This window comes from Calypte anna, chromosome 12 (assembly GCF_003957555.1).
Source record: "Calypte anna isolate BGI_N300 chromosome 12, bCalAnn1_v1.p, whole genome shotgun sequence".
NCBI classification, from domain to species: Eukaryota; Metazoa; Chordata; class Aves; order Apodiformes; family Trochilidae; genus Calypte; species Calypte anna.
In genome coordinates, this window is record NC_044258.1 from 3,021,760 (window position 1) to 3,032,061 (window position 10,302).

The following is a 10,302-nucleotide window of genomic DNA, read 5'->3' on the forward strand; positions in this document are numbered from 1 at the left end:
TAATATATGGACGGACTCTAAGTATGCTTTCTCCGTCGTGCATGCCCAAGGGGCAATCTGGAAGGAGCGAGGACTGCTGACTGCCCAGGGAAGACCCATAAAATATGCAGCAGAAATCCTACAATTGCTGGAGGCTGTTCAGCTCCCAACCCAAGTGGCCATAATGCATTGCAAGGGGCACCTGAAAGGTAACACCGTTCCAGGAATATGTAATAGAGCAGCAAATGCAGAAGCTAAATTAGCTGCTGCAAGAGCCAACGATCTAGTATTGGCCTTGGTACCAGAAGAATTGGATACTAATTTTCCACCAGAGCACCAGGAATCAGACCATAAGTGGATACAAAGAAACAAAGGTAAAATGTTAGATAGTGGATGGGGTCAGCTAGAAACAGGACAACTATTGCTGCCAGAGAAATTAGTATGGCAATTTGTAAAAACAGAACATGACAAGGCCCACTGGGGAGTAGATCCTCTTTATCAGCATTTAAAAGTTAGAATAGTAGGGCCAAAGCTATTCACAGCAGTGAAACAGGTCACATCCCAATGTGAACGCTGTTTGAAAAATAATCCAAACACGGAAGCAAAGGTACACCAGGGAGTAATTGATAGAGGAAAATTCCCAGGGGAAGTGTGGCAGATTGATTTCTCTGAACTTTCAAGGAAAGGGGGGTATAAGTACCTCTTGGTTTTGACTGATACATTTTCTGGCTGGCCTGAAGCGTTCCCATGCAGAACAAACAAAGAAAGAGAAGTAACTCAAGTCTTGTTTAATGAAATCATTCCGAGGTTTGGGGTGCCTAAGAGCATCTCCTCGGACAGAGGCTCGCACTTTTGTGCTAAAATTGTACGAGCAATAAGTAAGGCACTGCAAATCAAATGGCAGTTGCACACGCCTTATAGTAGTGATTGCTGTTTCTGTGTTTCTCTAACTGCTGCTACCAGGATCTTTGCTTTCACTTTTTGTTTCTTCTCATCTTGTCTGAAATAAACTTTCTGGGCTTCTCTGAGTAATTCCTCCGATCCTCTCTCTTGCCAATCATCCAACTTCTCCAATTTCCTCCTTATATCTCCCCAATATTTTGCTACAAATTGAGTTTTAAGGAGAGCTGTACCCGCCACTGTATTCAGATCAAGTCCCGAATACAATGGCAGGCTTCGCCTCAGCCTCTCCAGCCATTCCGTTGGAAACTCGTCTTTCCCTTGATGTTCACTGAATGCCTTGTTAATATTCTGCCCTCTGAGAACTGCTTCTCTTATTCCCTGTATAATTATTGTCCTTAAGTCTCTCATGTTTTGTCTCCCCTGTGGTTGTTGGTGATCCCAATGGGGATCCACATTTGGCCGCTTCTGATCACCAGGTGCTCCTGTTTGATTCTGTCTTTCCCAAATCCCCATCCCAGCTTGCCCTTTTCCTCAGTAGTCTTTTTCCTTTTTGCTTCCTTTCTCTCCTCTTCATTTTATTCACCATCTTTTTCTTTTGTTTTTAATACCATCAAGGAGGCAGAAAAAGGATGTGAAGTCCTGATCCATAACTCTGCATAATCACTTTCTTCATGACTAAAAGGTTAACCATTTTTTATTTACTTTTTCTTTTTCTGTGGACTCTATAATTCCAATTTCTAATCATTATTCCTAATAGACTTAATTTGCTCCCTTTAATCTGGTCATGCGTCTTCGATTTGTCAGCCGCGTGCTGGGCACCGGTTCTGCGGAGCGCAGCCGTCGCCATGGAGAGGCCTCCGCGTCCCTGCGCGTCCCTGCGCGTCCCTGCGCTCTCTCTCCCCATCTATCTCTCCGCTCCCTCTCGCATCCCTGCGCGTCTCTCCGCCTCCCCCCCTCCCTCTTATCCTCCCTTTTTCTTTCTTTTCCTTTCTCTTTCCTCCCTTTTTCCTCTTTCCGCCGGCATGGAGGAGACGCGTCTGCCAGCCCCAGTGAACCCCAGCACGTTCCCGGCCAAGCTCTGGCTCCTGGTGAACAGCCCCCGCTGCGGCTCCGTGCGCTGGGACGCCCGCGGCGAGGGGCTGCTCATCGAGCAGGCACTCTTAGAGCGGGAGCTGCTGGGCGCCGGGCCGGGCCTCGCCGCCGGGCTGGCCGGCGACGGGGCCGAGGTCTTCAAGACCCGCAACTTCAGCAGCCTGGTCCGGCAGCTGAACCTCTACGGGTTCCGCAAAGTGGTAGCGGTGCCAGGGGCTGAGCCGGGCCCGGAGGGTGACAGCGGGGCTGGGGGCAGCTCCGCCGGGCCCCTGCACCACTTCCGCAGCCCCCACTTCCGCCGGGACCGCCCCGACCTCCTGGCCCAGATCAAGCGCCTGACGCGTGCCAACAGGGCCAAGCTGGCAGCCGGGCTGGAGGTGGGCAGCCGCCCGGCCAACCGCGTCCGCCGGCTGATGGGCACGGCGCTGCCCGGGGACCTGCTGCCCAAGGCCAATGGTCCCGGTGAGACGGGGTGGGCCGTGCGGGGCCGCGGTGGGTGTCAGAAGCGCCGGCTGGCTGCTGGGGGGGTGGAACATGGGCACTCCCTCCCCCGAGGGAGGAGGGTTGCCTGGCCTGGCCGCTGACTTGCCCCGCTGGAGGGAAGCGCCTGGAGCTCCGCTTGCCCATCGTCTGCCTTGCAGCTGACACAGCAACTGTCTGGGGTCAGCACAAGGCTGACCTTCTCCCCTGAGGAGAAGGCTGCCGCTGCAGAGCTCCTCAGATTGCCTTCCCTTGCCTGTGGAAACAAACACCTTTCCCTGACAATTGTTCCATTGAATCGATTAAGAGCCCACTGCAGGACTGCTGGCCATAGGACAGCTTCAGCAAAAACTCCCTCACGCCGGAACCACGGCGCTTTGCCAGGAGAAGGTTGAGCTGGGAGCCCAGTCCCTTCCGGAACATCACAGGGTTCTCTCTGCCTGCTTCCAGGGTACGAGGCTTCTCCAGCTTCTACAGGGAAAGGCGCTGCCCTCCCGCTTCTCCAGAGATGCTCCACGGAGGTGACATACACTGTCAGACCGGTACCCTCCATCCTGCCACTGGAGCAGTGGTCAAGGCCAACAGGTGTGAAACATACCTCTGCACTTGTTTTTCGAAAAGAGACCCAGATGTCCTCTGTTGTGTCCAGCTCAAGTCAGAATCCAACAGCAAGCATAGAGTCTAAAGGAAGAGAGACCCTGAAAAGCAGACAGGTGCATGCCTGTCCTTCCTCCAGAGCTTGAGTGTCCCCTGCTGGCTTTCCAGATGGCCTCTCTGTTGAGGTTCTAGGCTGAGGGAAAAAGCACTCATCTGCTGCCAGGCAGTGCGGAGCTAACTTTCCCACTCAACATTTTTGAGTCAAGCAAAACTAGGACAATGCTACGAAAGCACTGACAACCAGTTCAAAAGCGGTAGACTTGGTCTCAGTCTGTTCCCAGGTGAAGTTTCTAAAGACAAAGAGCAGACAAAAGCATTGTGTAGAGTATTTCTTCCTTAGCTTCTTCATGTTGTATTTTTGTAGCGCTCCCAAGACTGGAAAGTACACAAGTCTTGCCGCCTTTCTTTTGTCTGCAATGTGCTGCTACAATTTTTTTCAATCTGACTTGAGTGGGTTGTTTTCTTCAAAAGCGAATTACATGCAAATCATTGTTGGTCTCAGTTATTATCTTTTTTCAATTTCCCAAAAACTTCTGCAACTCAAATGTAGCGACTCTTCCTTTGAACCACGCAGAGCTCAGGTATCCCTGGGAGGCAGGGCTACATTTCTGGGATTTGCTTTCCCATGCCATCATTGCAAGGATTCCTCCAAGTAAGCACTAGAACTGGAGGTGGCAAACCCAGCTTCTGGCAGCCTGCTCACTGTGTTGGCATTCTTGCAGCCGCAGCGCCGTGTCACTCCCCACCCGCCTGCTCTGGCTCTCCAGGTCTGGCATCTTCGAGGAGCACCCAGTGCAGCCTTGTCCAGGTGAGTGCAGCGTCCTGACGTGAGGTGAAAGGGAAGGAGACCCTACGAGTGAACCAGAGGCTTCTGGCAGTCAGCCAGCTGATTTTCAGCCCTGTTTCCCTGGGATCCAGACTGTGCTTTGTGGTCTCGTAAGGAAACTCCAGCCCTGGTGGGCAAGAGAGCCTTGGCCTGGTGCTTGTCCTTCCCGAGTCTTGCAGAGAGCATCACTTGAAGGTTAGGAGCCACTTAGAGAGGGAAAGTTTCTTGGGGCTTGGAGGCCAGCTGCTGGGCTTGCACAGGACACACCTGCCCTTCAAAGCATGTGAAAGGGGTGGTTCTCATGTCCACACACCCACACACAGCAGGTCCTACCAAGAGCAGAAGTTCCCAGATCTGGGTAAGCAGACAGTGCGTGGCAGGAGTGCACAGCTCCTGGGAGCTTTCTCTCCCGGGCAGAGAGAGAACAAAAGCAAGCAAGAGTGCCAAGAGTCAGGTGGTTAAATGAAGAGCAAGGCAAAGTAGTTACCCTTTTGGTTTCTAATTCAAGTTGCTGTCCTAACTGAAAATAATGGACAAGCTTTCCAGCTTTTGGATAAGCAAACACTTGAGTGGATTGCTGAGGGTCCTTTCCAAGGCTTGGAGAACCAATACACATCCTGTCACTGTGATTTTTGCATAGCAAGGTTCACTGGATAGTCTTTCTTCCAGACTCCACCCGCGCAGTCCCCTTGCGCAGCAGAATTCCCACCCTCCAGCTGCCCGTGCGGCACTTCTGAGGACAACAGCCAGGCAGAAGTCAACCTCGACTATGTGTTTCAGCTCGTGGAGGAGATGTGTTCCCCACTCCCAGGTGAAAGGGCTCCAGTACAAAGTGCTGCCGCTGAGATACTGGTAAGTAACCTGCCTTTCTCTCCAGGCCAGGCAATGAAGAGAAGAAAAACAAACGTGCCAAGGGTGAGGTGGTTAATGAAAAAAAAAAAAAAAAAGCAAAGTAGCAGCATCGTGTTCTGGTTTTATTTGCTGAATTCTTACATTCAGCAGTCTGTTTTAACTGAACATAACAGACAATCTTTTAAGCTTCTGGATAAGCAAACGCTTGAGTGGAGTGCTGAGCTTCCTTTTAAAGCCTTACAGAAGCAATACCCATCCTGCCGATGTACGTTTTTTTTCTTTCAACCCTGTTTGAGTCTGAAAATAAGGGACAGTCATTCAAGCTTTTGGTGGCTCTTTGGCTTCCTTTTGTTTTGTTCCACGTGATCGTGGGTATAGGCCGGTTCAGGGTAATCTGGTGCTCTGAGGGTGCAGTGTGCTGTGTTTTGGACAAGCTTTATCATCTCGCTCAATTTCAGAGTAAAGCTGTGTTTGGTGTAAACCTCTGGCGTAATGGTCTTACTCTGAGAGTAGTGGGCAGAGAATTCAAGAGGTTAATCTGGCTGAATGGTTGTTAAAAGAGGTGAACTAAGAAAGGGTTAAGCCTGCCCCAGGGCTAGGCCGTTAGACAAGGTTAACTCTCCCCATTCCATGAAACCCCTCAGTGAGAGGGACAGGCTGGAGAGGAGGATTGGATCAAACCCTCCCTCGGCTCCTCTCTCTGAAGGAATCCAGTTTCAATCTCCCTGGGTTACCAACCAGATGGGATGTGACAGGAACACCTTACAACTTCATGTCTGTAACAGCTGAGTGGGTTGGGATGGGATTTCCAGGCAGAGGTGTGGGGCTGGCATGTGTGGTTTTGCATCATCATCGTTGTCATCATCATCATTATTTTGCTGCATCAGCAGCCCTGCCAAGTTGCTTGAGCCAGTTCTGCCAGTACTGATCCATGTGCTGGGAACAAGGAGTGCACCTGGCTTTCTTCAGGCTTCCTTCTCCCAGCTAGTTGGATAAACCGAGGCAAAGCTCAGGCAGTGAGGACATGCATCCTGCCTTTGTCTGAGTGTTCTTACGTCATGTTTCTCCTACAGGGGCATTTTGTAAGAGCTTGACCTTCCTTCTGAGGTAAAAACAGTTCTCCAAAAACTGATTCTGAGGGATCCTTATTTCTTTCTTTTTTTTGATGGTTTGTTCTGAAGGACAATACTAGTGGTACATGTGCTGCAGTGAGAGAGGAGACACAATTCCCACCTGGAAGCCAGCCCAAGGACACACTGAGAGGAGAGGGAGACTCCTCTGGAAAACCTGCCTGCAGGAAAAGGAGACACAGTTCTCAGGATGACAACTCCCCTGGTAAGAGAGACTCTGCGGCTTTTTGAGAGATGACCCGAGAGCTACTCTGACCCAAGTGTTACAGAAAGGGGAGATCAGAATACTTTAGTTCTTGTCTGCAGTCTGAGCACTTCGTTGCTCCTCCCGCTCGGTTACTGTGCTTGAGCACTGTCTTAGGACACTTGCCAGCACCTCTGGACGTGCTCACTCTGGCTGGCGTTGGGCACTTGGTGTCCATGGCTCTCAGTACACAGACAAATGACAGATGTTGAAGCACGGGAGCACTTTCCCTGTCATTTGTTTGGTTCCTGCTTTCTAGGTCAAGTTTTGTAAAATGAGAAGAATTCCTCTTTGTTAAAGAGCAGGCCTGCCATGCTCAAGTTCTAGGCTGCCTCTCAGGCCGTATGTTCTGGTACCTGCTCCAAGTACCATTGCTGTGTGTGCTGCCGGATGGAACGGACACAAGGACTGAGATTTACTCAGCACGCCCTTTTCTTCCTAGATTTCCACCTGCAGGGAGATGCATCCTGCAAGCGGGGCTGCTTTCAGGAGGAAGAAGGAAGCGAGTGAGGAGCAGGGGATCAGCCGGATTATTTCATCTCTGTTGGAATAGATTTTGCTTGCACTTCTATTTTGTAGGCGACTCGCCTCTCCATTTTTCCACCTTTTCTATGATGCTTTATAGCTGCGAAGTTGTTTGTTGTTTTAGTACTTTTCAGTTGGTCTTCAAAGTAGGTTTTTAACTTTTAAACTAGGATTGTATTTATATTGGTAGGAGATGTTATGTGTTTAAAAAGCACTTCATCAGATGTTATGATAGGTGCTATTTATTACATATCTCTACCTATTTATAGATAATTATACCTATGTATTCAGATTTTATATTAGGTGCTGTTTACTACCTATTTATACCTATTTATAGATATTCATACCTATGTATACAGATTTTATATTAGGTACTATTTATTACATATTTATACCTATTTATAGATACTCATACCGATCTATTGAGATTGATTTTAGATACTATTTGAAGGATAAAGGGGGGTACATTCTCTATTGATACTTAAATATCTTTAGATGCTAATTTTAAAAGGTTCTGGAGCTGGATCTCCTGCAGCAGAAGTCTGGGTTCAACTGTATTTCTGTTCATGGGGACAGGGTGGGATTTGGTTTAGCTCGAGTATTGTACAACTAAAGAGTACAACTCTTTATTAGGAAGCAAGCAATTAAACTTTTAAACTGACAGGAGTGTTGTCTCTTTTTCTCTGCTTTGAATTTCAGATAATGGAGTATTATAGTTTTAAAAAAGCATTCGTGATTTTATTAATTCATGGTGACAACTGTATCAACAAACCAGCATGCTTTTTCTCTGGAGCAAAGACATTTCCCCAGAAGCTGCCAGGGCCATCCAAGAGTGACAACAGGGTAGAAAAAAAAACCCAGAAATTCCTTGTCACCTGCATCCAGTCAGAATCTAGAGCAGAACCCAGGGCAGAGTTTAAGAGGGTAGACATGTGAATAGCTGGTGGGTTTTTTGGTTCTGTATGGGTTTTTTTCTGTTTTGTTTTGTTTTTGTTCACCTCCTGCTTCAGGCACAGTCACCTCCCCTGGACGGGGGTCTTCCACAGCTGCAGGTCTCTCTGCTCCAGTATTGCTCTCTCTTCTCTCCCCCCTCTCCTCTGGATGCTCCCTCTCTACAAAAGTCCTGTCACACCAACCCACCATAGCTTGGAATGAAAATGGACCAAGTGGCACCAGAAATTTTACAAGAGATTTGATGGTTGCAGTTTCTCAGCTCCACAGTAAGCGTTCTACTGGCAGTAAACACTTTCCACAACAAAGCCACCCAAATACCATATTCCTAACATTATATATCCTAATAGAAACTTCTGCAAAAATCTGCTTAGTAGACTAAATGCCATCAACGGCTCTAAATGCTCTCATGAAAACATCCAGAACTACACATTGCAACGGATTTTCATCAACATTTACTAAGGGACAGGAACCAACAGAGGGGGAGCATTTCTCAAAAACAATCACTCCACCTCTCGCTGCAAAGACAGCTTCAGAAGACATGCATCCTCCTAAGACCACAACTAACGCCTGTCTTTAATTTCCCTCATATTATCTCACTGGTATCTAATTGAAGATATTGAACTGGTATATGTTCTCCGGCAGCAGGAACACCACAAGCTGGCAATTTTAAGGCAACATCCAAGATAGATAATGCTCTTATGACACGCAACGTATTGTGTAGTCGCTGACTCATAGACTTGTGTTTGCAAGTATGCAGAGTCGTGTAGGAGTTCAGTTTTTATTCTGCTAACCAACATTACATGAAGTTGATGAGTATTTCTTTTAACTGTTACTATGGCTTAGAGAAGTAGTAACAAACAACATTATCCTTAAGAATGCTCAGGCCATGGAGTCCTGCCAACACACACCAAAGGCTATCTTCTAGATGATGACAAACTGGTACACTTCTGTTTTTAAAGAAGTGTAATATACCCGGGATAAATGTGATTACAACAGGCATTCTTCAAAGCAATCGGTACAGTTAGCAAACTTAGTCTTCAAGAAACAGAAGCAGGCTCCTGACCCTAGCTTTCCAGGAAAAAAAGTAAACCAAAAATCCCACCAGGTACTTTCTGTACCACTGGCAGACTGGGCAACTGATTGCCAGGGGATCCTTCGCCTTCCAAAACCTTCCTTGCCTGACCATATTGCTCCAAGCCCCATCCAAACTGGCCATGGACCCTTCCTTCCAGGCAGGACACAGCCACAATTTCTATGGGTAACCTCTGCCAGTGCCTCACCACCCTCATGGTAAAGAATTTCTTTCTCTCCAGTAGCCAGCCCAAACACTTCCAGCCCTTGGTCTGCTGGAAACCATTTGCCCTCCTCCTTTATTTTGGTGAAGGAGAGAAGACATGCAAGTGTTTTTTTTTTCAGGGCAAATAGGGGAGTGCCTGAAGGTCTGAGAGTCCTTCACTGCTTTTGGAGGGGGTTTGAGATTGCTGCTGGTTTTATGGAAGCTGGAACTCTGATGTGTGGTTCTGCCAGGGCTGTTTGTTTGTGACACTCTCCTAGACCTTGACGGTAGTGCCGAGGATGGTTCCCTCAGCATGCAAGTGTTCCAGAGACAGGCTGACACTGAGGAAATGCTTATTAAATTGGATGTGAAAGTCAGCCTCTCACAGAGAGATGGAGCAATCATTCTGCAAGCAGGCTTTTTCTTAGGATCTCCACACTTAGCGAGTCCCCCGGGCATAGCAGACACAGCAGTCCTGAGGAGCAGAGATGGGGTGACTCAGTTGCCCTCAATTGCAAGGACAAGAAGTGGTGCTGGGGAGGGCAGCAGAGGCAGAACACGGTCCTATTAAAGAGCAAGGCTCTCTGGTTTACAGATGCAGAAAGCGCACTGGCACGGCTTAGCTGTTTGGGCAGACCACAAATCAAAGGACAGACCTACTCTCCATTCCTCCCCTCTTCCCCCAAGGGAAGAGAAATGGGGGAATAAAGACTGCAGACATCAAGTGGGAAATTGAAAGCAACTGGAGACACATTCACTAGCACAGGGGAAAGGCAGTAACAAAAGGGATAAAGTAACAAAAATACAAATATATAGAAATATACACCCCCAACCCGAGTATTGGAGTGCCAATGTGAGCGTTAGGGCCACCAGAAGTTTTCAGTGGTCACTCTATACATTTGTTTGCTAGTCCCGTTCATTCAGACTTTTGGGAGCCCTATTGAGCAACATTGGAGAGTGGCTGCTGAGGGCTGGTATATTTGAGGTTTGTGGTAAATCGCAAATCCATAGCCCGATTGTTGGTGGTGCTGTGGGTAGGGTTCGATGTGAGGGTTAGGGCCAGCCAAAGTTTTGAGTGGTCACTCTTTGCATTTGTCTGCCAGTCCCGTTCTTTCGGAGTTTTTGGAGCCCTATTGAGCAACAGTGGAGAGTGGCCGCGGGGGCTGGTATATTTGAGGTTTGTGGTAAAACGCAAATCCGTAGCCACAGCTTTCTTATTTCCTTACATGCATTTCCCTAAACTTATTTCAAGATATAACATCTTGAAATCAGGTAGTGAATCTGAGACTAAAAAAAACTCGGAAAGACCTTTAAGCTCTAAATAAAGGTGTCAGGGACAGAGCAATATGGGAATAACATTCCTGACCGCTGCTTTCTGCGGTGG

At 48.1% G+C, this 10,302-nt stretch overlaps 1 protein-coding gene across 1 annotated transcript; it reads left to right on the forward strand.

Annotated features, from left to right (window-relative positions):
* Positions 1–1,904: 1,904 nt before the first annotated feature.
* On the forward strand, positions 1,905–6,716 carry LOC103539820 (heat shock factor protein 5). Its single transcript, XM_030458619.1, has 4 exons — positions 1,905–2,436; positions 2,905–3,167; positions 4,607–4,789; positions 6,606–6,716. Exons 1-4 carry the CDS (start codon positions 1,905–1,907, stop codon positions 6,714–6,716), a joined length of 1,089 nt encoding a protein of 362 aa, XP_030314479.1.
* The last annotated feature ends 3,586 nt before the right edge of the window (positions 6,717–10,302 follow it).

Coding starts and splice junctions, on each gene's coding strand:
- LOC103539820 (XM_030458619.1), top strand. CDS start 1,905: ATGGAGGAGACGCGTCTGCCAGCCCCAGTGAACCCCAGCACGTTCCCG. Junction 3,168..4,606: donor AGACCCTGAAAAGCAGACAG/GTGCATGCCTGT, acceptor TCTTTCTTCCAG/ACTCCACCCGCGCAGTCCCC. Junction 4,790..6,605: donor GTGCTGCCGCTGAGATACTG/GTAAGTAACCTG, acceptor TTTTCTTCCTAG/ATTTCCACCTGCAGGGAGAT.